General features: G+C 47.3%; 1 protein-coding gene across 3 annotated transcripts in view; it reads right to left on the reverse strand.

Moving 5' to 3' along the window:
• Positions 1 to 2,886: 2,886 nt before the first annotated feature.
• The window catches only part of FTO (FTO alpha-ketoglutarate dependent dioxygenase), a 394,888-nt gene continuing 370,549 nt past the window's right edge, over positions 2,887 to 27,225 (reverse strand). For 2 of the 3 annotated variants that reach the window (XM_086689419.1, XM_086689416.1), the window contains exon 9: positions 2,887 to 3,210. In XM_086689419.1, the coding sequence (XP_086545545.1) occupies positions 3,057 to 3,210 (154 nt within the window). In that variant the 3' untranslated portion in view covers positions 2,887 to 3,056. Of the gene's footprint in view, positions 3,211 to 6,046; positions 6,263 to 27,225 lie in introns of those variants that run through there. The other variant, XM_086689417.1, reaches the window with a different exon arrangement.

Raw genomic sequence — 27,225 nt, forward strand, 5'->3', positions numbered from 1 at the left:
TGCCTCAGGGCCTTCGTGACCACGGTTCCCTTTCCTGGAAAGCTCTTCCCCATCGCCTGTCACCTTCTTTCCTTGACCTAATCGAAGCCAGCTGTCATCAATCCCCAGCACCCAGTGGGTTCCCTTCCTGGAACGTACGACCATCTTGCTCTTCATTTGCCGGTTTACCGTCCGTCTCCCCGATAGGCTCCTATTTGGGTCACTGCGTATCCCTGGCAGTCGGCACGGGGGCTGGCACAGAGGAGCCCTTGGAAGGCAGGGACGTGCCTTGGATGCTCGGGGCTCACCGCTGCCACCGAGATGGTCAGTCAGGAAAGGTTTGTGGGAGCGAGGGAAAGGTTTGAAGGGAGAGGGAGTCAGGAGGACCTCAGCGCACAGGGATCTCGTCAGATCACTTTTCTCAGGATGGCTGGGCCCAGGGGGTGGGGAAGCCAGCAGGAAGCATGGGGGGGGGGGGGGACAGCTCACTCAAGGTGGTCCCAGGGCCAGGCTTCCTACTCCCTCAACCACACACACGGCCCCTGTTCCCAGGTAAGTCCTTCCCTGGCTCTCGGGGGAGAAACAGGCCTTCCCTTGGCCCTGTGGGAACGGAACTGATGGCCAGTGCCTGCCGCCACCCACTTTTTATCGTCTCTGGCCGTCCCTCCTTCTGCCCACCCGAAACCTCCCAGTAGAGACTACGTCAGCCTCAAACGCGCTGAGCTCCTGCTTGCCGAAAGCCATCATTTCCTCCACGAAAACGAGATCTCCCCTTCTGGATTCGCTCCAGGGAGTGGTTCCTCCAACCCCGGTTGTGCATCACAGGCCCCACCTGGAGGACTTGAACTATCTCCACCGACTAGCCCCACCCAAGCCAAGGAAGCAGGCCCAGCCACCAGCGTGCACGGAGGAAAGAGCAGAGTGCCTCTCTCGGGTTCTTATCTTATCCTTTTAATAGTTTTATTGTTTATGAATGTTTTATGAGGTACAAGACATATTACTACAAGTAGTTCACAAATATAGCTCAACAGTCATCACACATATTGGGGTTAAGCACTAAGCATGATTATCTATTTCTAAGGCAGGGGTGCAAGCAAGCGGGTTTGGAGAGTGCTGACACCAGGGGTCGGGTTTAGGATCAATGGTAATAGGGAGCAACAGGGGCCATGGAGGGCTCACATCCCGCCTAAGAGCGAGAAGACACTACTTAGCTCATTGCCAGGCCAGGATGGAGGCCTAGGACTGCCAGATGTTTGGAATTTCTGAAGAGAATACGCACGCTTTTACTTTATACGAAATCTCCCAGTTTTTAAATACTGGCACCTAAGGAACGTTAACACAGAACAAGCGCTGGGACTAAATAAAACAGGAGGCTACGCGGCCTGGGTCCCCCGGGCTGCGATTTCTATGCGCCACACGCTCCATACCTCCGCGATCTCATTTAATCTCGACAAGCGCCCGGGGAGGCGGCACCCTGTCTCTCGTCTGCTGATGAAGAGACTGAGGACTGAGAGAACGGAGTCTCCAGACGATGAAGCCCTGGCTTCTTTGGGTCAGGCGGCCTCGCGGGGGTTATCTCCGCAGAAGTGGACGCTACCTTGAACCAGGGAGGGTCTAATGGCGGGGCGGAGTTTGGTTCTCCGCGTGCCTCTCAATGGGCCGAACAGCTGCTCAGCTTCCAACCTACTGCTGTAAACCACTACAAGAGAAGGCAATGGGCTGGGGAGAGGGGCTAACTACTCTCGCGATTTCCGGGGTCACCGAAGGGCAGGAGCCAAGCCAAAAAGGGACAAAACTGGTACATGGGCATGGGAAGGACGGACAACGTCTACATCAGGTCAGCTTTACTGACACATAATAATACTAATATGCACTGGGTATCTAACTACCTGTCAGAATTCGTTCTACGCCTGTAGCCAGGTTACTCCACTTCATCTTCCCCTCGTGAGTCGGTGCCTTTCGTGTCTCCATCATACAGGTGAGGAAACTGAGGCACGGTGACGTGCCGAAGGTCACAAAGCCGGTGTGTGTTTTGACCCAGGCACTCTAAAACCAGAGCCCAGGTTTTAACCTCTACTATCCATTGCCCTTCTGAGGCACCGATGTCATCAGGACAGGGCCCCGGGGCTCCTCAGGCTTCGACCTACCACCTATGAATGGGGGTGATTCTAGAAAAATGCATGTGCAGGCTACATCCGTGAAGCAATGCAAACAGGGCTGGGTCTCTTTCATTAGATCAGGGAAACTTCCTCACGACAGATGTCGAGTGCATTTTAATTTCTGACACCTCTTCATTCCTGGGGGCAGATAGAGAACTCGTAACTCGGGCTTTCATGGAGGTCTGTCTCACAGAAGGGCAAGTGGCAACTCTTTAACGACTCGTTCCGCCCACGGGGGTAGGGACTACAGACCGTGGAGAAGCGACTCTCCTGCTCTCAAACTTTTTACGGAAGTGTGATCCAACGGAACCTTCTACAATGATGAAAAGGTCCTGCATCTGTGCTGCCCGATACGCTAGTCACCAGCCACATGTGGCTATTAAGCACTTGACATGTGGCTGGGGCAGTCGAGGAACTGAAGTTTTGATTACAACTGAAACGGAATTTAAGAAGCCACACCCAGTTAGCGGCTACCTACTGGACAGCACAGCCTCTAGATGACGTCATGAGAAACTGGGCAGAACGGATCTAGAGTCCATCTTCCCCTGGATGACTTCAGAGTCTTCTACTCTAGAGTCTCTGAACAGGTTTGGGAAGGTGGAAAGGAGGATGGGCTCTGTCATAGGCTGGGCTCACCTCTGTCACCATGGCCCTTGGGAGATGAAGGCCTCACCTTAAACATCCAAGAGGGGAACAGTATTTTGGGGGCAGGTTCTTGTTTCATACCGAATCAGATTATAACACTGCGTCATTTTTTAAACGTTTTAATATTCACGGGCTCCATTCCCTACCCTTTCCATCTGGGACCCAGGTTCTACAATCTAAAGGCCAAGTCTACCCTTGTCCAAGCCCATGACATGGTTGGAGGAAGGAAGCCAAAAATATCTTTTCCTCCTCCACCTAAGACTTGTGCTCCTTCTAGGGTTTGGCTTCCAGAAGCAGACCTCTGAGTTCTGAAACGACGTCTGTGAGATCAAACGGCAGAGGCATCGAAGGATCATCCTTTTCCCAATATGGCCGACATTCTGGCTTCTGATCCACAGGTAAAGTTCGGGCAATTCGGGACTGGCACCTGGAAGAATAGGAAGAGGTAATTAATCCACGGGAAGAAATTCCTAGAAGACTCAAACCCCGTGTGCAGTTTGGAACGACATTGCCAAACATTCCAAAGACAATCCTCCACGGTGGTGGTGGTGATGAGACGAAAGAATCATGAGTTCACCAGGCAGAAAGCAGGTGCTTCTAAGACAGAAGAATTGTTCTTCATGGTGCCGGAACTGCTTTTTCTTTTTTCAATTCCCTGCTTTGTATTATCTCCGGTGGCCTCCACAGAAGCCAATCACCAGGGAAATTCAGTTACTCTGCCTTTAAAATGGTGAATTATTTTTTCATTATCTCAACTGTTATTTAAAGTGTGTGATTAAGCCATTATCAGATTTAAATGTTTGTGGGATTTCGATGTATTACTAGATTACTGGGAAAGATTAAATTGAATTTACTGCATTAAAACGTCCAAGAATAGATTAAACAATATTACAGGCTGGGATTGACTTTGGAGATTCTAGAGATTTACAAGTGTCCCAGCTTGCTGTGCTCAGAAAAAGGCACTCCAAGGAGAGACCGATTTATAAGGATATATGCAAATAGAGGTTAATAATCATTTCCACTGATGAATAGGTGGGGAAAACTTCCACAAAATTAAATTAAAAGGCTAGCAAGAGTTACTCCCTAAGGAAAACACTTAAATCACGGTTTTTATTAAATGGATTATTCATCAATAGTAGAGAAATTAATTATCATATGCAACTAAATTATAGCCTTGTAAGAAAAAAAAAAAAAGTTGGGGCGACACCGTCACCCCCTGGCAGGCATCTACCTCTCAGAGAGACCGGCTTATTTAAAATTGGTCTGGGAAAGCTCAGTGGCTTTGGCTTTATTTGTCTGCGAAACGAGGATCAGAGAGCATGTAATAAGAGAATGCAACAAATTGCAACGCGAAATGAACAGTTTCCCTCCTGTCTGGGAGCGCAGGGCGGTGGAAGGGTATACGCTCAAAAGAAGTACCGTGAGTCCACTTGAAAGAGCAGGAAGAGTTCCTCCCCGCCCCCACCGCCTCTGCATTGTTCTCTAAATCTGTTAAAAAGTGGTCCTGCCCACGGTTTGCCTTCCGTGTGGGGCTAGCTATGAAGAGATCAAAGAACGGAATCTCCTTGGCCCTCGTTCCAGGAGCGGTGGTGGAGAAGGTTCGTGACGAAAAGACATCGTCTTCTCTGGGGAATTATTAATGGTGAGGGGATCCCCGCGGGAAAACATACTTCAACTTTATACCTATTTTCTCGCGTGGTTAATTGCTATACCGGCATCCTATGCACTCAATCCGTCGTACATTACACATAACATTCCAATATATCTTCGGCTCTCCGCATCAGACCCTGATAATAGCGTCTGTTAACATGCGCTAAGTACTATTATGTAGCACATCACTTCATAAATAATAAGATTAGCTGACCTCAGGGCCCCAAGAAGAGTAATGTGTTTAAATGTTCTCATTATTTATTTAAAACAAGAATTAAAGCAACAGAAGCTGCTTTTGACAATCCTCTTAGCATAAATATTAAACTGTTTGCACTGATAAGCCCCACACAGCACTAAAGAACAGAGGGTGCATTCTGCAGGCTACTTAATAATAGGTGTTTGACACTCTGTCGCTTGCTGTCGTGGTTCTGAGGGTGCATCTCTGTAGTTCTAGAGACAGTCTCTAAATCACATGAAAGGCATGGGAGGGAATTAATATTCAGGGGAAGCTGCGACTAATTACAAAGGAACTCGGCACAGCTTTGCAAATTGCGCTTTCTCTCTGCTTCAGAATCACAGAGTGATGCTCAATTTACTAGGTGGGGAAAGTTATTCCAAATTGAGCATTTCAACCTCTCAGCGGATAAATTATCTGCGCGCACATTATCCTGGCTGGCAGATTAAAGGGCTATGATAAGTGTCGATCCACCTAGAATATCATAAGGTTTGTAAAAAGTCAATAGAGATGCTTTTTCACCTGTCAAGCGGGTTTGCCCCCTCACTTTGAGAAAGCGTGACAAATATTCAATCCTCTGCTGCAGAGGTTGGCTTCGGCCGCGTTCTAGAAGCTTCCCACCAGCCTTTCTTCTGGGTAAAGGTTTTCTTCTGGTTCTGCGATGTTCTGCAACCCAAAGCCTGGCTGGTGCGGGCACCAGCTCCTTTCCATCCAGGCCCTGAGGGCCTAGGAGCTGTGTACATTCGCTGCCTCCCTCTGGGCTAAAGGTAGAGCCCTTGGTTGGGTTTCTTTAGGGTCTTAATTCAGATTTTTCAGGTCGCTTTGAAACTCCCTTTCATACCAGTGCTCCTGGCCAATTTCCAGAAGGTGGCGATGGGGCCCAGCAGAGGGCTCGCTCTTTCGGGTGATGCGTTGACCCACAGGAGAGGACGGTCACGGCCACCTCAGATCGAACTGTCTGATTCGACACCGTGCCAGACCGCGGAACTTTCTGAGAAAGAGGGGACTGAGAATTGCTTGAAGGCACAGCCCCTTTTCAGTTTTAACTTCTCTTGCTCAGATCACTCATTCTGCCTCTTCTTGGCTCATCTCCTAAGACGGGGCAGGAGGGAGGTCGAAGCGTCGTGGTTAACGGTGAGCGAGTGGGGAGGATGATGATGATGCTAACACTTACTTACGGGGCTGTTGCAAAGGTTAAATCGATTAATACATGCGGAGTGCTCAGGACACTGCCGGGCATGCAGGAAGCACTCAGCAGATATTACATATTATTACCACTGCCGTTACGTCTACTATGAGCACGAGCGAAGGACAGATGGTAAAGTCAAGCATAGAGCGAGCTGCCTGTGGTCCCTGTGACAGTGCCCTCCCTTCATACCAGCTGAGTGGGGGGCCTCCGGACCGGCTCTCTCTAGAAGCTCTGGAGATTCGGAAGCAGTTCTTTCTGGCTCGAGCCAAATGGAGCCCGTGGCTGAATCCTATCGCAATGTGATACTCCAGGATGCTGAGGTGTACGTATCCAAGCTGCGACAGCTTTCCAGCGACGGGCGAAAACGCTCAGATTCGGAAAGACCCAACAGTTGTTCCCGAAGACCTAGAATTAACAAAAGGCGCCGTCGTCCGACTTTCTGAGCGGCGGCTCTTCCAGACTGACTTGGCATTTGCGGGAGAGAAAGTCGGATTGTTGCTTAGCACATACGCTCTACGGTATGCAAAATAAAGGGGCCCTAAGTTCTCTCAGGGCGTGTTTTAGGAATGCTGACCCCGGTGAACATTTGCAGCCTGTGTCTATCCCTACCTTCCCGCACCAAGAAGACGGGACTTTTCCTGCAGGCAACCTGTCCCTTCCCCATGCTTGGCCACGTGGTCTGGTGGGATCGGCTTCATCTCTACAGCAGGGGACAGCCTTGACTGGCTCCACCCAAGGAGCACACCACACTCACCCAGCCACGGGAAGAGGCTTACAGGGAAGCACGTGACCCAATCCAGGGCCAGAGTGAGACACTAAACCAGAGGCCTGGTGTGGGGGCTGTGGCAGAAGCCTCTCTCATCTCCTGTGAACCATCAGGGCGCACCCTCTGGGACCGCCACGGTCATTTTGCTACACGCGGCAAGGGGCTGGCTCCTGGGTGATGATACTGTTCACAGCTGGATCAAGCCTCACTTGAAGCCGGGTATGCTTAGACTTTTTTCAGTTTCACAATTCGTTATTGAGTTAGGGTTTCCTGTCACTTGCGACCAAGGAGTCCTGGCTGATATGCTGGCCATGCTCCCCACCTGTCAGTTACTCTCCCCGCCCCCCCCCCCCCCGCCCCCGCCTCTTACTACAACATCCGTGTGCCATGCGCCTGCCTGCCAAGGGGACGTGGACGGTCTTGCCTCCAAACTGAGATGCGGCTGACGACACAGTGTAGTGCGTGCAGGGACCATCCGGGTATGACGGCATGAAAATGCTGGCTTTTGTTTTTGGTTCAAATGGTATTTCTACTTGAGACAAACTTCTACCCAGAAAACAAGGGGGGGTGCTGCTGTCATCCAAATAGGTCTCTGCACTCAGATAAGCTGGTTTTAATGACCACAGCTGGATGGCTTTTCTCAAGAAGGGTGAAAAAAAAAATCTCCTTAAACTCCACGCTCCCAAGGAGAGTAGATCATTCTGGACCCAAACAGTAAGAAAATGATCTTTTCCCCTTTCAACCTTGTTCTCTCTATTCGCATCCTAAAATCCTATTTTATTCATTTAGTTAAATTTTAAGTGTTTATTTATTTATTTTGAGAAGAGAGAGAGAGAGAGGAGGGGCAGAGAGAGAGAGAGAGAGAGAGAGAGAGAGGAGAGAATCTCAAGCAGGCTCCACGCTGTCAACGTGGAGCCCGAGGCGGGGCTTGATCCCATGAAGCGTGAGATCATGACCGGAGCTGACACCAAGAGTTGGATGCTTAACTGACTGAGCCATCCAGGCGCCCCAAGCAAATCCTGTTTTTAATGCTTCTTGGTGAGCAAATGAACTTGAAGCTACCCAGAAGCCCCCCGGCCCCTTGTGTGAAGCATTACCAAGAGAGCAAAGGAAAATCACATATATGGCATCTCTCTCCCTCTCGAATGCACTTTATTTTGATTCCAAGGATGCTATGAGCCACCCCCAAAACCCCTCGATACTAGGAATGGTTCATTCCGAAGGACCTGGTGACAAACGGAAAAGTGTTGGCTGGCCGATGGGAGCAGACTCTCTCCCCACAGGTGTAACTCACACAGGGCCTCAGCCCCGCTGATTTCCCCCAGGGCCACACTTACATCTGGGTGATCCGGATTTCAGCTACATTAGCGAGCACTGGTCACCGTGCTAAAATTAACCACTTTAGCTAAAGTGTGTGTTAATTATGGGTATGCAAGCAGTCAATAAAAGGTTAATGCAAAAGTCAAAGGATAAATTTCTTCCCTTATTGCATCACTTCACAGACTAAATGACTAACATTATACTTTGTGTTTTTAATCAATAGGTTTTACAGTAATGTGCTGGCCATTGATTTTAAGAAAACATATACGGTCTTCCTCCTTGTCCCTAAATTTTGCAACAAATAATGAAGGACAGGTAGCATTTACATAACTCTTGGTGACATGATAAAGATTTCAGGAGAAATGGTTTCTGCTAGAAGATTCGGCAAGATAAGCCAGCTTCAAAAAAAAAAAAAAAAAATACAGAAAAACCCAGAACTTGATGGGGAAATATTACTAGCCACACACTGCAGAGCGGACAAGAAAAATAAACTCGTAAGAGGGAATCTTTTAGTGGGAAAGGACAGAGCAACTCCTGATTACAAGAATTACACTCTGTATATTGTTTCAATGTCCAAAAGACTCTTAGTACCCAGCACTGTGTTAGTTCAAGTTTTACAAACTAAGGGAGATGGGGGAGGTGGGTATTTGATCCCCATTGTGAGGGCTGCCTCACCCACAGTTAACTGACGGAAAGTGGGAGAACCAGGCCTGGGCCAGACCTGGGCATCTGGCTGGCTGCCCCTTCCACCACATTCCACCGTTGTCATGCGTTTCCATGTGGACGAAAGGGGCCCTGTCCCCTGACTACTTAGCCGTTCTTGACAAACTTACATATTCAGGAGATTCCAAACCATTTCAAGGAGGGGAAGGAGGAACAAAGCTTTTTTTCCCCTTCAAGTTCTAGAAGGACTATTATTATAGCAAATGACTGACAAAACTTCCTTTTCGTTCTGATGACTTTGAGTTTCGCCATAAGCATCTATAAAGTCTGCAGAAATGAAAGACACGTGTTCATCTTCTAAGAGCATAAACTACTTCTGATTGTGCTCCTGGGAAAAATCTCTCAACCTGTTAGTTTCCTTAGATGTTACAGGAAACTAGTGCTTCTCTGCTTCACTGGATTATGTGAAGATAAAACCAAATATGTATACAAAAGCCCTTTAAAATAGGTAAAATGTCACACAGATGTATAATTATGCGTCGACCTCCTTTTCCTCTATGTATAGATACAGGTCCTATTTTATTTTAATTTTTGAGAGAGAGAGAGAGAGAGAGAGAGAGAGAGAGAGAGAGAGCGTGTGCCCGAGAGTGTGAGCTGGGGAGAGGGGCAGAGGGAGAGAGAGAATCTTAAGCAGGTTCCCCACCCAGTGCAGGGCCCGACATGGGGCTCGATCTCACAACCATGAGATCATGACCTGAGCCAAAATCAAGAGTCAGACATTTAACTCAGTGAGCCACCCAGGAGCCCCAAAATACAGGTCCTATTTAAAAAATACAACTCATTATTCAATGTTGGCCAGAGGCGCTTGTAATGCTTATAAATAAAAATGAAAGAGATCACATTCCTAAAGGTGAGAGTGATTTAAACTACCAACTTCAGGGGTGCCTGGGTGGCTCATTCCGTTAAGCGTCCGACTTTGGTTCAGGACATGATCTCATGGTTCATGAGTTCGAGTCCCGCGTCGGGCTCTGTGCTGACAGCTCAGAGCCTGGAGCCTGCTTCCGATTCTGTGTCTCCCTCTCTCTCTGCCCCTCCCCCGCTCATGCTCTGTCTGTCTCTCTCTCTCCCTAAAAAATAAACATTAAAAAAATTTTAAACTAACAACTTCACCAGGAAATACCCCGTGACGAAAAGAGTACACTTCTCTTCAAGTCAGAGTTTTTTCCAGAATTGTAATTTACAACGAGGAGTTGACAGTCATTCTGGCTGATGTTAAACAGGAGTCTGTTTTAGGATATCAGCCACATCAGAATGCACTCCCTCAAAGGATATAAGCCAGCATGCGAGGCTTCCCATCAAATCTACATTTAACTTGCAAAACCCAGTGGCCTGGATCAGCATGAAAATAGCGGGAAGTAAAGATATAATTGGGCAACAATCTCCTCTATGGCCTCTTATGCTTTGGAGGATCGGAAAGTTCTCCATTCTTCCCTTCTCGACGGGACCAAGAGTGCTACAGCATCTTGCCACCCAGGGTGATTCCAGTGTCTAAACAGAAGTATTTTTCCTATACCATACAATCTAAATCCTGGACAGTACCTTATGTACAAGTTCAGGGATTTTCACACATAATTCTCACTCTCCGTGATGTCTACCTTAAACACCACATTTCAAATCTAACCTCGAGTAAGAGACCAGTCCACTGCACTGGTTTTGCTGGGCTCACTAGGCTTTGCTCCAAATAATCTGTCTTAGTCATGAGAAGAACACACAGTCCAGTTTATCATAAGTGACGCTTTTTGAAAGAAGAGCGAGTGAGCTAACCAATTCAGGATTTGTCTTCTCGGACTTTCCGTCACTGCCATCACAGCACCGTGGACAACTCTGAAAATAAAGAGCTGCCCTGTCACAGCTACCATAGTGGTCTACTTTGACAAAGCTGGTTTTATAAAATCAGCTTCTTAAATCTGTATAACTCAGTTTACCTACTGCAGAACCACCAAGCAAATCCAATTGCTAAATGAGCTTCAACAAAGGGCATGTTCACCCGCTCTTTGAAAGGCTTTTAACCTCTTGCCTCTGTACCACATGTTAATGTTTCCAGATCAGTAAAGTCAACACACATCAGAGTGAGAAAGCCAAACTTTGGCCCATGGGTCAGCTTTTTTTTTTTTTTTTTCCTCTTTTCTTTTTTTCAGATCAATATACCCTTTTTTTGTTGGTGGTATTTTTCAACCACAACCACTTGAGAAAGTAGGCTTGGCTTCACTTCTGGTCGTATAAGAGTCTACTCGGGGGGGTTCACACTTCAGGGAAGACGTGAAAAGCCTGACAGAAGAAAGAGTCTGCTTAGGTGCGTTAAAAACCAAATGTCCCCACGATGCCTTGGAATGCCTGTGCCTAACGCCACGTGGCGAACCAAGCCGTTTTTCAAGCACGGATAAGGCTGCTGTCTACCCGCAATCAGTCAGCGTACTCGCGGGGTCCGTCTACCCACTGGGAAGCGAAGGGAACAGTACTAACAGTACTGGCAAGGCCCAGCTGTTGGCAAGGACTTGTGTTCTCCACATCTGTTTGGGCCTCCAAAGGCCTTCTCCAGGTAAACAGTGTTTTTCACAGTTCGCAATTCTTCTACTGCCTACGATTTCTCTGAAATGTAACACGCATACGCTATAGAGCCCAATAACCATGAACATTAGGGTTTGGGGTTTTATTTTGTGAAGTGAAGGAAAAAAACCATCCAGAGTTCCAACTTGGGACTCCAAGGGGAGAGTTCTTTTGAAAAGGGTTTCCCGGCCCCCCTGGCGCACGGACCCGGGGCTTCTTCCCAGCCCGTGACCATACTGTGCTAGCCTCACATCTCCTTGCCCCTCTGAGACTGCTTCTTTAAAAACCTCAGACGTTCTTGTTGCTAGGGGAGAGAACTATAAAGAAATTGTATCTTACGCCAGTGGCCCTCCAGTGACATCTCCCCTCAGACCAAAGGGGGAGTAATAATGCTCATAAAAACATTACAAAGAGCCCATAATAAATACCGAGTGCCTGGCACTTCATACGTCTCTTCAAATAAAGAGTTGTCTTCAAAATGGAAACTGAGGCCCAGAAGATTAGTGGACTTGTCCTCGATTCCACAGCCAAACAAAGGATAGAGACAGGACTTGGCAAAACCACCTGACTCCAAATCTCAAGCTCTTTGTATGATTCCAAAATACCAACATCAGAAGAATCACTTTGGGTCCTTGTCGAAAATACAGTTTTCCAAAGGCATCTAGCCCCAGGTCAGACCCTCCAGAGGAGGGTCTGGTCCGTCGGCAAGTTTCACAAGGGACTCTTCAGATCGGGCCAGTTTGTGAGAACAGCGTACCATGTTAACCTGTCACAAAAGACCACAAAGATGCTCAGGTGGAACGTGGGAGGGGGGCCATGAGGGTGTGTCTGGGCCCATGAAGAGCTCACATTAGAGTCGTGTCCGTTTCAGAGGACACGGGACTCAGGCTTGGCTCTTAGAGCCTTGCAGCATGGCTCCCTGAGCAAACAACCGGTGACTTTGCAGGGTCTGGCACATAGAACAGGTCTCTTGGAGTCCTTCCCTTACTCCAGGGACTCCGATAGGCCCGTGGAACCATTTAACATGCGAGACTGCTTGGCCTACCGCTGGGGTGTAAACCCAGGGGGCAGAGCATTGAGAACAATTTCATCCCGAGGTTCGTTTGTCGGCTTGTCAGTTATATAATGATAGTGATGAATGGGCTACCTTGACAGCTCAACATTTAGGAGCTGCTGACCTTTGGTCTCTGGTCACATGATAGGGTCACCTGAAACTTGCATGACTTCTACCTGGCCAAGGGTAACAATATAAAGGTCAAATAGGCTGGACGATTATATGTATCAAGTCTGAGGCAGCTTGGTCAGGAGCTTTAAGAGAGGCCGGGTTGGGTTCCCCAGCACACAAAGCTATGGAATCATTGCAGAAATGTGCCCAACAAAAGATATACAATTTCAAAGCAGTCTAGAGTAACTTTCCTTGCAAGGGAATAGAATGAACTCATTATTTTTAAAGGGCAACAATGAAAACAAACACTTTGGAAGAAAATATATTCTGCCAGTGACTCTGCCATTGGGAGGGAAGCATACAGGGCGTATGACTTAATGAGTGATATTAATGCTATCCCTGCAGCATGGCAGAAGGTCCAATTTGATGGAATTACTGGAACAAAATCCCCACCGGCTAGCATCAAGCCCTCTTTTCTGCCAGAGAATACGGTTTCTCTGCTGTCCTGTCAGCACAGTATCCCACAAAGGACCGTGATTGACAAAAGATAACCCTTTCCAAATTTCAGGACTTCCTCGCCGCTTGAAACTTAAATCAAGTTTGCATGGGACAGTCTCAAACTTCAGAAAGGTTCCAGAATAACTTATGACCATCAATTCAAGGCGGTTGTGATTTTTAGACATACCATTATATATATATATATATATATATATATATATATATATATACACACACACACACACACACATATATATACACACACACATAATATATATGTACATACATAGGTATATATATACATATGTGTGTGTGTGTGTATATATATATATGTACATATATATGTTTCTTCTAACAAATCTGAAGATTTTGCTTTTTGACTATTTGATTAAATTCCATTTACTCAGAATCTGACAATAACAGTCACGTAGGTTATGGATACACTTCTGAAAATGAAAGCTGACAGGTCAATGTCACTGATTTGCAGAATCTAGAAACTTCATAACCCATGCAAGAAGCAGGCATTACAGAGAAATCTGATTTACGTCAAAAGCCTGGTTTCTACAAAGGATTTTTCCCTGCAAAGTCAAAGACCGACAGACAGACAGCCACTGGAGCATAATCCACTCATACTCCTGAGAGATGAGCCAAGCAAAGGACAATGGCTTACAGAATAAAGGGCCAGCTGTTCTGACTTTGGAATGCTCATTTGAGTTGTAAGCTGTGAAATAAATTTGAGTTGATGGTTCCCCCATCTGCTCACCTGTCAGTCTATCTCCACTGTACTGCTGTTTTTAGAAATACTTCCGTGTAACCCGCTTAATTGGTTTTGGGAGGCCGAGAAACATCTCCGAAATTTATTTTAACCTTATTCCGGACATGAGGCTACTGGGCCTTTGTTTCTCTTCTCTTCCTTAAAGAACATTCATGAACAGATCAAGAGCACTCACAGTAGAAAACTCGGGGCAGCCCAACACCAACAGGGTGGGGCAAACACAGAAGTAGAAAACGGTGGGCCAAAGCGAAATGCCGATTCATCAAGGGCATACCAGCCTTCCGATGAGTTTCTGCTCTGCGCTGGTTTCAAAGCTGAGTCAAAGTCAAAATTCTTACAACGGTCCGCAAGTCCCTTTGTGACCTACCCCTTCCCCGTGGGGCTCTCTGACCCTCAACGCCTTCCACCTTCTCCCACTGCTTTCTTTGTGCCCGTCTGTACTGGCTCGTCTGCTCTCCCTGGAACAGGCAAAGAACACTCTCAGGGTCTTAGTAGCTGCTGTTTCTTCTACCTTGAAAATTCTTCCCCTAAAGACATCCATGTGGCTTGCTCTCTCAGCCTTCAGGTCACTGCTCAAACATAATCCAATCAGTGAGGCCTATCTTGACTGCCCCACTTACGACAGAAACATCTCCCCTTCCCTCCAACTCCTACCCTAGTGCTCCCGATCTTCTTTCCCTGCCCTGTTTTTCTACACAACACCGAATACCGTTTGGGGTGTGTGTGTGTGTGTGTGTGTGTGTGTGTGTGTGTGTGTGTGTGTGTAAAATAAGCTCCCTGAAGACAGGGAGTTCTGTCTGCTTTGCCCACTGCTGTCCCCTCCAAGCCTACAGCAGACTTTGGCACGTTGTTAGAGCCACAGTAAACACAGTGGAAAGCACACATGATTGAAAACAACTTGCGTCGGAACCTTACTTCTTTAGAATTTCCCCGCTACATAACCAATGTTACAGTAACAACAGTAAAAGGCACAATCAAAGGAGGCCTAATACCACCAGGGGCCACTGCTCGTGGAAGAACACCGGTCGGGGAATTCAAGAACCCCAGCCCTGCCACCACCTTACCCTGTGGCCTGAAGCAAAACCGTGACCTTCGGCTCATCGGTGCTCAGGTCTGTAAAGTGAAGGGTTGCGTGAGACAATCCTTAAGGTTTCTCCCATCTCTAGAAAACGGGGATTTTACATACCAGCATGGTTAACCTCCAGACATCTTATCTCACGTGACCCTCACGATGAGGGTAGGCAAGACAGGTGTTACCCTTTTGGGGAGACAGAGGAAGCCGAGGTCATGCTTGCTCCGTAAGTCACGATGCTGGGCCCAGAATGGAGGTCATTTGGTAGTCCAGCATCTTTCCTTTGAACCGCACTTCCTCTACTGGTAGAATCGAAAGTTTTACCAGTCACTGTTACTCTGACGCATAAACCAATTTTTCAGGCAAGTCCTAATCCCCTCAGAGGTAATATCCACGTGGGTCAGAGATTCCACCGGGCTCTCTCCTGCTCTAGCCAAAGAATCCACGGATTCTCCGAGCTGCCATGTCATTCCAGGATCAAAGGGAAGATCGGAGGTAAGACACCGCTCTATTTGCTTAGGGAGGTTTTGTGACGGGAAGAGAATCACACTTCCTTGCAGCTTTCCCATCGAAGGGCAAGACGTCCGTGCAACTGTGGCCTCAGTGCGGCTGTGCTAACGAGGCGTCTGGACTCCAGAGATGTTGGAGACATCCTAGTCTTAAACCCAAAGCAAATCCCCATTTCACAGCCCCAGGAACTGAATGGCACTGTTGCTGCAGCTAACCTTTAGATAGTAAAAATCATCTTGCCCGTATAAATATCTATGCTTCTGGCTCCAGTGATGAAGGATGACAGTGTAGCTTACTATGTGCCTGCCCTACTGATGAAGCCCAGATTGGGGCAGAGAGACTATTGTTGTTTCTCTGTGCATTCATTCATTCGTTCCTTCATTCATTATTCAACAAATACTTATGAGGTACCAGGATCTACAGATAGCAGTGAACTAGGACAAAATCCCAAGTGTCACGGAGGTTACGTTCCGGTGGGGGAAGACAGATGACAAACACGTGTACTGCTTATAGACTTTGCATTTAGCTGCCAGCAAGAGGGACTAGAAACCGCAGTGCCTACAGAAGATGGAAGTCTTTCACGTTAAAGGAGTTTGGGGAGGTCATGGGACAGCAGTCCAGAGACATCCAGGACCCAGGCCATTCCCTCCACTTTTCTGCTCTGTCATTCTTAGCTGACGGCTACCATCACCTGAGCTCACCTCACTTGAGCTCACCTCATGGTCCAGGGCCCTCTGGCCACCGTATCTCCAGTCCCAGGGAGCAGGAGAAGGGGCAGAGGGGTGAAATGTGCGCTTACCGCCTCCTTTTTTTTTTTTTTTAAATTTTTTTTTTTTTTTCAACGTTTATTTATTTTTGGGACAGAGAGAGACAGAGCATGAACGGGGGAGGAGCAGAGAGAGAGGGAGACACAGAATCGGAAACAGGCTCCAGGCTCTGAGCCATCAGCCCAGAGCCTGATGCGGGGCTCAAACTCACGGACCGCGAGATCGTGACCTGGCTGAAGTCGGACGCTTAACCGACTGCGCCACCCAGGCGCCCCTTACCGCCTCCTTTTAAGGGAGGACAGGAAGCCACCCCTGCCTCTATCTCACTGACTAGAAGCCAGAAGGGGCTGGGAGTGTAGGTTTTTAGCTGGATGCACTGTGTTCTTCTCTCCTCTGTCAAAACCAAGATTCTACATGAAGGAAGAAGGAAAGAACGAGGGCAAGACGAGAACGGTTCTCTGCCACACAACGGAAGCAGACAGATCCCAAGACGGTTTCTGCTGGAGACAATTGCTCTGGAAAGGTGGGGGAAGGGTGCTGGCCACAGGGGTTGTGCTAGGTATCTCTCGGGGGGGGGGGGAGGGGTATTTTAGGGGACAAGTTGGGCATGTTCTAGGGGACAGCAAGGAGGCTGCTGTGGCTGAGGGAGGGTGATGAAGGGAAGGAGGGGAGGGGATCAGAGGAGTCCAGGGTCTGGGAAGCCACCGTCAAGACTGATTTTACTGTAAGCGAGATGGGAATGTACGGGAGGGTTTCATGCAGGGGAGTGATAGGATCTCTGGCCCCGCACTCTGCAGAAAGCTCTAGAACCTCTTTAGGAATCGGGTCGTCTCATGAGTAAAGCCCTCTGCTTGACCCACATGCAGCGTTGGCTTGATGAAGCAAAATCTCCTCCTTAAGACTCTTTCCAGGCTGACAGGCTACTCCCCACTCCCCACGCCAGGGCTGGGAGGGAGGAGGGCCCTGAACCTGACTGTCCTAATGGCTTTGATGCCTTGTTCCCCTTGCCGTGGAACAGAAAAGACGAAGGAGCGCCGAAACCTCCCGTATTCCCAAGTTCACCCGATGTGTATCTTCGGAACTCAGCTCACAACCATTTTATGCTCCTCTTTTTCTCTGGGGGCTGTGGATTCAGGCTGAGGAAGCAGGGTAATCCTATACGCTGGGAGCCACGGAACACTGAACGGGCCTCTGAGTCAGCGCTGGGTCTGCTTCTAAAGTGACTTGGTTTGAAAGGGGTTTTTAAAACTCGCACTTCAATAGAAGGCAGACCACATTCTGAAGTCCCCCAGCCCGGTTTTGCTGCACCGCCCGAGACACCGCCAGTGCTCTCGGAGCCTCGGGAAGGAAGGCTGAGCTGCCAGGGAGACTGCCTTAGGGTTGTAGTGTGGCCTCCAAACTGCAGGTTAACTGGGTGGGCTTATTAATTAATCATCACAACCATAACTGTCCCGCCTGGGCATCTCTGCAGAGAAAGCAAGTGGGGAGATGAGCCGCGATCTATTCATTACTTAACGGTCTTGTACTCCCGTGACCTGAATGGGAGGTCGAAAAATCTCACACTTCAGGGCTTTGAAAGCTGGGGCTGCGGTTCCTTCGCTGTCTGGGTGATCTCATTCTCCCAGCACCAGTGTTCGCTTGGGGGGTGACCTTGGGAAGGGCACTCAGGCAGTATTTGCTCATCTGTCGAGCGGAGACAGCCCCAGGGCCCCGGAGTCACATCTGGTAAATACTCACGCGTGGACCAGTGCCGGCCACCTCATCTCACAGCCCCCTCTGGCTCCGGGGAAGAAGGCTTTTTACCAGTGGGGAAGAGGAGCGGGGCCACGTCCTTGCTACGTGCCAGCTAGGAACGGGGGTGGCGTGGAAAGACGAGAGAGTCTTTGCGCAGGAAAGACACCCATAAGGCCCTCACTGTGGATCCCGGGTGCTTTCTCATTTGCCAAAATTCAGAAGGTCAGAAGGAATCAAAGGACGACATCTGCTTGTGCAGAATGTCATTATAGAGGAGTCTGGGAACAAGAGGCCTGTTACAAGTTCCTGAAGGCAGGCCGATTAATGGAGAAGTCCGGCTCCTCGCTGAGCATTACAGGAGTGGGGTCAGCTGGGACCGGGCCAGGGCTCGCCAGTGAGTCAGGACAGCACAGCAAGGACTTGATTAGCTGCTGTAACTTCCTGCCCCCATGCCTGGCCTGCCAGGGAGCCCCGCTTCTCGGCGGACTGCTAAGCTAGAATTTACACTTTTTGGAAGAATGGTTCTGCAGTCAAAGCCACCTGGGAGTCGGCACAGAATACCTGACTGAGGGTCCATTATGCTTTCTCTGCAGCACCAGCTGGTAGGTTAGCTCGAGTGAGACCACGGGACCTGGGAGACCCGCTGTCCCTCATTTAAACTGCACTTCCTAGCTGGAGATTGACTCATGAAGGTTCTGGTGCCCAAAGGCAGCCACTGGTAAGTTACGAGTCTGGGGTCCTATGGACAGGTGCCATCTGCAAGCGGCCTGCCTGTGTGGTGTGATGGAGGGGCACCAGGACACCACAGTGGGCTTACTCTGGCTCTCGACCAGTGCCAGGAAGCGTACCATTAATTCACTTCTCGCAGGTGAAAGGGGACAAAAGCGGGGAAGGCGTTTCGCAGCGCAGCTATTTCTAAGGAGGAGAGTATTCTGAGTCGCCTCTCAGGTCACGCTGTTTTTTGGTGCACGTGAGCTCTGCGTTCCCTAGGGCGAGCGGGAGAGGTGGGGGTCTCCAAAGCCCATTTTTAGCTTCTTTACGGTTTCACCTAGGGTGGACCACGTGAACAGCCTTCTGGGAGAGATTCGTTTGGGAGGCCGGCGAATGCAGACTAGAAGCCATTTAATTGGTTCCAAGTTAATGTCCTTTTCCAGTTGGGTCTTGTGTAAGCACCTGGGAGTTATGGCCACTAACTGAACATGATTTATAAAGTTCTTTCCCAGGAGAAAGGTCTCTGGACAGGCAGTGAGTGAGTCTGTGAATTATTTCTCCGCAGTGGTTATAGTTGGAGGAGGAAGGAGCAAGTTCAACCGTAAAGAACCTGAAACTCTCTCCGAGAAGGGAGGGAGTTCTCTTTTTGCCAAGGTAATTTTTGACAGCCCTGGCTAGCTCTCGGAGACTTCATATTTGACAAACCTCTGTTCTTAGGAGCTAATCCTTACCTCATATTGCCTCAGGTTAAACAGACATGAGCTCAACACTTCTGTGCCAGAGTCAGGAGACTCGAATCCAGGTCTTGGGAACCTTAGTTCACTGTGGGCTTGCTTGCTTTTTCTTTTTTGATGTCGTAACTGTTAGTAGCGAACAGTTTTTAAGGATCTACTTTATGCCAGATGGGGTTCTCCGTGTCTTTCTCACATAATCCTAATCACCCTCTGAGGCTGGCACGATTATTATCCCCATCTTACAGATGGGAACAGCGAGGCACTGGGTGCTTTTGTAATTTGCCCAAGGTCAGAGGTTGTGAGTGATGTGGCCAAGATATGAACCCCAGCACTCTGGCCTCAGAGCCATGTTCCAAAACCACTACCCTCTGACATTAATGAAACAATGTACCCTTCCAGTCTGACACCTAATGATACAGAAGCGTTTATATAATGAAAAAGCACGAGTCTCCCATCTAGGGCCGCCCAGCTGGCTCCGCCGGGAGAGCCTGTGACTCTTGATCTTGGGGTCATAAGTTCGAGTCCGATGCCGAGTGTAGAAATTACTGGGGAAAAAAAAAAAGTCTCCCATTTAGTCCACCTCACCCTTGGACTTGTTTCTAATGCTGCTATTTCGTGATTTGTCAACTTCAGATACTATCTGTTGGCTTCCTGCGATGGTACAGGAGGATCTGGCTTGTCCTAATTCTGGGTATGTGTGAGTGATGACTGTGGAAACCAGTCTCCAGACATGACCCTCGTGCTTTTTGGAGTTAAGCCTCAATGCAAGAAGGCTGTATCTTGGCCACAGAGACCACATGGAAAGGCCACTTGGAGACACTTGGAGGCCTTAAAACATAGAGTCTCACTGAATCCGGCCTTTCTGCCCCAGCTGCTACAGACCTGACTGGAGTGAGGGAACACCCCCAGTGAGGCCAGCAGAAGAAGCTTCTATCCTTGGGCCCCAGTCAACACACAGAAAGCCTTCTGTGAGAAAATAACAGCTGTGGCTGTTTTAAGCCACTTAGTCCTGGGGTGATTTGTTATGCAACGAATAACCGAAAATAGTGTTTTCTGTATTTTTAGTTCCTTACCTGGATCCCTCTGTAACTGTCGATGATATGCTTACGTTCTATATCTGATTCCACTTTTTTTTTTTTAATAACTAATGATGCTAAACATCTTTTCATGTACTTATTGGCCGTTTGTAGATCTTCTTTGGAGAAACGTCTAATCAAGTCCTTTGCCCATTTTTAAGTTAGACGGTCTTTTTGTTGTTCGGTTTCAGGAGCTCTTTACATATTCTGCACATTAAACCTTTAACAGATACACGATTTGCAATATTTTGTCCTTATTCCCAAGGTTGTCTCCTCACTTTGTTAATAATGTTCTTTGATGCACAAACATTTTTAGCTTTGGAGAAATCCAATGAAACGAAGTTGAAGGAATGTGAAATACCCAATGTTTCACGTACTCTGGAAGGATAATTTCCAGAGCCGTGCTAGTCTCAGGTCAGTTGCTGGTTTTCACCAAAGCAAACCTCTACTCGACAGCACTGTAACTGAACTTTGAGTTATTCCCCAAACCTGACAGTAATTAATGGGAGCTATTTAAAAAATCGTCGTCTAGAATCCTTAATAGACACTTACTCAGATTGGAAGTTTTCATTTTGCACTTCTACGAATGCATCAGACTGCATGTATATGCCTCATTTCTTCCACCAACCCGGAGGGAACTGGTGGACATCTCAGCAGCTACCAATTCCAGTCCAGAGGAAGGACGGCATCTGCGATCCCTAGTAGGTAGAACTTCTCATGAGCCGTCCCCGCCCCCACCCAACCTTCTGGCAAAATTATCTGATCCATTGAAAGAACTTCCTGACACCTTCTATGGGATTTGTGAGAGGCTGAGGAATGGTTATTATACGCGTGTGTGCATATCCGAATCAGCAAGCCATCCTTTACATAATCAGTGATACCTCTTTATAACGTGAGCATTAGCCAATAAGGGAAATGGAAAACACCGTATCATGCAAAAGAATGCTATCACCATAAGGGCTTCCCTCCAATATGTAGTCTGACCTTCTGTACACCTGAATCCGTGTGACAAAAAACTTACCATAATAACCAGCTTTACTTGGGCATTTCTGACAGCTGATTGCCACTTTTTCCCCTATCAATATAAATATTCTCAAAACTAGCACACTGTTCAAATAATTGTTTGAACTATTTCAGTTCCAAACAGATAATGATGTTCTGCAGAACTGCTTATAAAATAAAACTGGAAACAACCTAAATGTCCATCGGGAATGATACTACTATAGAGTAGCTACGGTATAGCCACACTATGGACTTCTCTGCGACACTTAAGTAAGATAGATACAACGGATTTATATTATATGTTCTAACATGGGAAGATTTCCAAACATGAGACGTATTAAGTAACACAACCAAGTTCGGTACTGATTTGTATTAGCATAATAGCCATTCACGGAAACGAAAAAAGAAAGCACGTATTTGTCCACAGTACATCTATATATCCGTAAATGCACAGCAAAACACCTAGGAGGTCAAGAAGGTCAGAGACTGGGGGTAGCGGTCTCAGAGCACTTTATAAAGTTTTAATTAAAAAAAAAATTTTTTTTAACATTTATTTATCTTTGAGACAGAGAGAGACAGAGCATGAATGGGGGAGGGTCAGAGAGAGAGGGAGACACAGAATATGAAACAGGCTCCAGGCTCTGAGCTGGCAGCACAGAGCCCGACGCGGGGGCTCGAACTCACGGACCGCGAGATCATGACCTGAGCCGAAGTCGGACGCTCAACCGACTGAGCCACCCAGGCGCCCCTAAAGTTTTAATTTTTGAATCAAGTGACTGTATTTGTCTATTACCTGTGCAGTAAAAACAGAAAGATGCTAACTGATGGCCAAGCAAACAAAATACCTCAGAGCTAGGGATGTGAATCAGTTGTTAAAGCATATAAGCGCCTTCAGCTCTAATTTCCTTTCTACCAGTCAGAATTCTGGGAACTCAGCAAGGAGGAAATTCTTGGCGTGGTCATTATAGGACTTTGAAGTCAACCAGGTAAAACAATTCCTTTGTACCTTAAGGGAGGATTTGCCTACAACGTTCCTAGCTGCTTTAGTAAAGGTAGGGTCATCTGAGGATTGCTGTCGAAAAAGTGGGTTTTTTAATGACTGTCCGTCTCACCTCCTCCAAACTCTGCCATCCCACCAAAAACTGAGGCCTTGCAGAGTGAAAATGAAGGGCCTGCGACTATACTCACTTTAAACACCTCAGCTTTCTAAAACTTCTTTCAACTACAGGTCTCTTAAGGAAAAACTGTCAAAGTAACAAAGATGCAAAGTGGAAACAGATGTTTTTTCTGCCCAAAGTGCTCTCAGGAATGGCTTCAGATATTCGTGTTTGTTTTCTAAGTAACTGTACCAGCTGACTTTCTTGTCCACCACCACAGCCCCCGGCATGCTTCTTGGGCCCCTCCGGGTACACAGGCTCAAACAGGGCCTGGCCCCCGCAGCCTAGCTTTCCAGCAAGCCCTGAAGACAGAGGAAGGCCTGGGGCTCTCAGTCTCAACTCGGCTGCTTCGGAGCCACCAGCCCCCCCCCCTCCCTCTCCAAGCCCCCCAAAACGGGCCTGAGAGCCACGCTTAGCAAGCCAACAGAGGGTGATGGCATTTTATTCTCCGGCTGAGTTCATCTTTCCCTTCTGGGGAAGGGCGGCCCGATGGGAAGGGTCTTGGGAACACACGCTCTCCCCTTTCAGTTCACGACCCCCTCCCCTAAGGCTTTGCTTTTAGGCACCTTAGTTGCTAAAGGCATTTAACTTTAATTCCATTTGACTTCAATTGTGTCCAAATTACTGCAAAAAGGAGGAAGACAACAAGCTGTAAATATGAAGAGAGACAGAAAATCATTGAGAATCCTGCCTTTATGAATATTTGATGAAGAAAGGTTAGATCCATAGCTGGTAAATTATAAGAAATTATGTCCATCATGTGACTCTGTCAGCAAAGGTTAATACAAATGGGTTGGGACTTAGTTGGGATGACAACGCAGATTAAAAAAGATTTGTCCTGTCCTCACTGCAATTAGTTTTTCTCCTATTATTAGTGTAATAGAGTTGATCAGTAGGATTATGGCAACAGAACAAATGCGCAGTGAAATCATTTTGTGTTTCAGACTCGCATTGCATTTTCACAATAAATTTTTCATCTCTGCTAATCTTGCCCTTAATTGTGTGGTTGCTGTGGGCAGGATCCAATTATTAACTCTTTTGATCCTACGATGCCCTTGCCATCAAGCGCGCTGATTACATGCAGACCGAGCGGGTGATCCTGCAGCTGGATACACGGATCCCGTGGCTCATTTAGTGCACGCAGAAAAATGGTTCGTTTTGCTCAAATAACGGCTCCAGTCAAGTGTGAAATTGTTTATAATTGTGTTATAGGATTTTGCCCAGGTTAAAGGGCTTCTTGGGGCTTCCATTATAAACCTCGTTGCTCAGGTATTTATGATTCATTTTCCACTCTCACAAATTCTGAATTAGGCTTACCATTCTCTGCTCAGAGGGCCCAACTGTTGGTGCTGTTATTATTATTATTTTGCAAAGGGGATTAAAGTAGTCAGCCCACGTTCTTTGTACCGAGGCAGAGAGTGTAACTGATGTCAAGGCCGGTAAGCTGGGATGTAGGACAAATGGCACGGTAGACCCAAACAGCGAAAGGCATAATTTACCCAAAGGGTAGTTTGGATTTCCGGGGGTAACTCTATGCCCTTTCCAACCACGCTGAAGAGCTCGAAGACTGAAGCCAGAGGGAGGGTGGGATGAATACCCAACAACTAAACGAAGACAAATCAGAGGGCATTTAAGTTTCTAGCTATTCCAGACCAGGCTCTCGGTAAGTAGAAACACATGTCCACAGCAGGGAGCCAGCGTACTTGGCTTCATGACGCTCCTTCTAGAAAACTCCATTGCCCTCACCTGAGGTCATCCTTTCTTTGGACGCCTACCTATTGCGAATTACACACCTTTCATAGGGTTGCTACGTGTTTTTCAAAGGAGGGATACGGCTGGTGGAATGTGTAAAGATCCACGCAGGATAGAGAGAAACACGACTTCGGCCACGGAAGAGGCCTGCAACAGAGGGAAGACGTAGACGGTGGAGTGTACCCGCGGCAGAAAAAAGGAAACGAAAAAATACAAATCGAAACACATCAGTGTAATATATGCTAATCAACCAAGAGGCCCTACAGGCCCAATGCAGAAGACAAAATATTCTTCCAAATCTCAAGCAACGCTAGAAAATCTGGATAACTGGGGGAAAGCTGTCTTGGGAAGGGTTAACTGTGACAGCCACAAGCATAATTGGAATTGTCATGCCTGGAGCAATCTCACTGTAGGAGCAGTGTCTAAGCAAGGTCCACTGAAAGGCCCCCCTAACTGAAGCGTACATTCTGCCCACACTTACGGTCATCCCGAAGTAGGAAATTTAACACATCAGGGAGCCTGCTGGATTATCAGATCAACTAATCAATAGCATTGACAATATTTCTGCCTAAAAGCATGGGGGAGCAGTAAAGTAAGGTACCAAAGCAGACACGATCTTTGCCAATACATTACCTTGGACCTTTGACTCCTGCCACGGGCCCCAGAGGCACATGACTTTTCTTCCCAAGACCTGGGATTTTCTGCCTAAGTAACTTTGACCTGCTTGAGTTCAGTCAATTGCATCCTTCATTAGGAATTGGTACAGGTGACATATCCAAATGGCACAGACCCAGTCTCCCAGGCATCTGAAGCAGCATGTCGGGTCATGCTATTACCCGCTTTCAGCGGCCCTCCCCGCCAGACTCTGTAAATCTCAGCTGTGTGTGTGCAACAGCGGCGGACTCAGTGGGATACAAATAGCTTCTCCGTGTATCTGGATGGCTCTTGAGGCTTGAGCTACCTGAAGAGTTCTGTCCCCTCTGTGTGACCTACACCTGGCGGCTTTTGGCCACTCTCAACTCAGTGAATTTAATGCTCCAGAAAGCAACCAGATTTCATCAGTGAGGATGAAGCTAACTCAGAGAGACAAAGAGAATTCGCTTTTCGTGTCCCCGGGTCTATAAAATAGCACTTGGGACAACACAGCACCCAACTGACCCAACCCACACCAAGCATGCTCTGTGGAGTCCGGCCATCTCCCCAGAGGCTTCCTTCTGGTGTAGCAATCTGGGGGCCAGCCTCCAAATACCAGAAAGGACCCCGAATCTAGAAACGCATTTGTAGTTGGTAGAGACAAGAACAAGACGAGGCTCTCAAGGGAAGGGGGCCCACATTTGTTCAGTACCTGGTATTGACCGGCTAACCTATTTAATTTCCCTAACTCTCCAGAATTAGTTCAAAGTTTGCCAATAAGAAAACTGAGGTGTGTCGAGAGAGAGAGAGTTGAAATAACTTATCCAAGGAAGAGCCAGTCCGAGGAAAGATCGGGATTCAAATCCAGGCGTGCCAGGCTCCAAACCACAACCCACAACTCTTCGTAGCACCTAGCTTGCCTGGTTTCAACCAGAGAAACAAAAGGCCGCTTCCCAAATGCAGTAAAGGCTCACAGTCGAAATGTCAACCCCACAAAACTTCTGAAATCCCAGAGCATCAGATGGCCGGATGGTGGCACCCTTTGGAAGGAACACTGGTGTTGGTGTTTGTCCTATTCTCAGACGGGCTATGTAATGCGGGGGGGGGGGGGGGGGGGGGGGTGCAAACAAGAGAATCAAGGGGGTAAAATGCAGAACTTATTTGGACGCGGATGCTTCATGGTCCGCACGCGCACCAGTCACTGGGCGCTCCCGCTAGGACAAAGCCAAGGTTTTCTGAAACTGGCATATTATTGTAGTCCTCCTGGCTCTGCTGTAACTATTTCAAGGACTATTAAATTAAACCCTGGAGACAGTCTCCCTTAAGATAAAGAGCATGCTTTTTATTGTGCCATCAAAGGAGACCAGAAAACCTGAATCTTTCAGCTTTAAAGACAACATAATGAGATCAGAGATTTTGCTTGCAAAGAAATTAACTTTCGGTTAATTAATGAAAGTAACCTTAAACAGCGGGCGTGTTGCCAACAACCAGGGCACTATAATAAAAGGGGGGGGGGTGTGTGTGCAGATAATGGGCTGCTTTCAAGGGGCCCGGCTCAGCAGCCCAGAAAAGAAATTTGATGAGGATGCTGCTTGTAAATTTGATCTCAAATTCTTAAGATGAACAAATAATAGTCTTATCTGTAATAAAGTCGGCTACAAATGCTTTCTTTTCGCCCATAATTTTCTGTTCAATTTAGATAGAAGATTTAATTAGATGTTGGTGAAACACCAGTTATTTAATAAAACCCTTAATAAAAATCTAATCTATGGTACATAGAAACCACTGTAATATAATCACAATTTAAAAAATACATTTTAGAGTATTTACGTTTTACAGTGAAGAAAAAATATGTATGTGACAGGTTCTGTTTTTCACTCAAGGGCCAAAAAAGTAAATCCAGTAAAAAAAACAAACCAACCAGCCTCACACTGCAACCTTTTCTCCTATCACATAAAGTTTGTTTTCAAAAAACAAAGTTTTCTTTTGTCATTTGCAACCAAAATGGTTCCTTGAACCTGAATGAAGGCACGGAGAATGATCCCACTCACCTCATAAAGATTTTCAACTAAAATTCGCTTATCATGAGACACTGACTTTTAAGGATTCCCGAAATTGTATGAGAAACAATATGGTTCCCGACCTTTGCTAAATCGAGCCATTATTTTTCTGTTCTAGACTATCTGCAAGCTCGAAAGTGAAGACAAGGCTCTCTCCTGCCTAAATCCAAAAGAGTAGAACAAGTTAACAGAGCATTAGTGACCCCTAGCACATCTGAAAGTGAGGTTAAGGCCATCTTGTGTATATACTCCTAATCTCTAATATCTTGACCAAAGGCAGAATTGTAGACTGGACATCCTGAGCCCCAGGGTCCACTCAATATGGCCAATTCTTAGAGGTCATGCTTCCTACATTTGTACTTCAGT

The sequence above is a fragment of the Puma concolor genome, chromosome E2 (genome assembly GCF_028749965.1).
Source record: "Puma concolor isolate L17-30 chromosome E2, mPumCon1.1.hap2, whole genome shotgun sequence".
Lineage (NCBI taxonomy): Eukaryota > Metazoa > Chordata > Mammalia > Carnivora > Felidae > Puma > Puma concolor.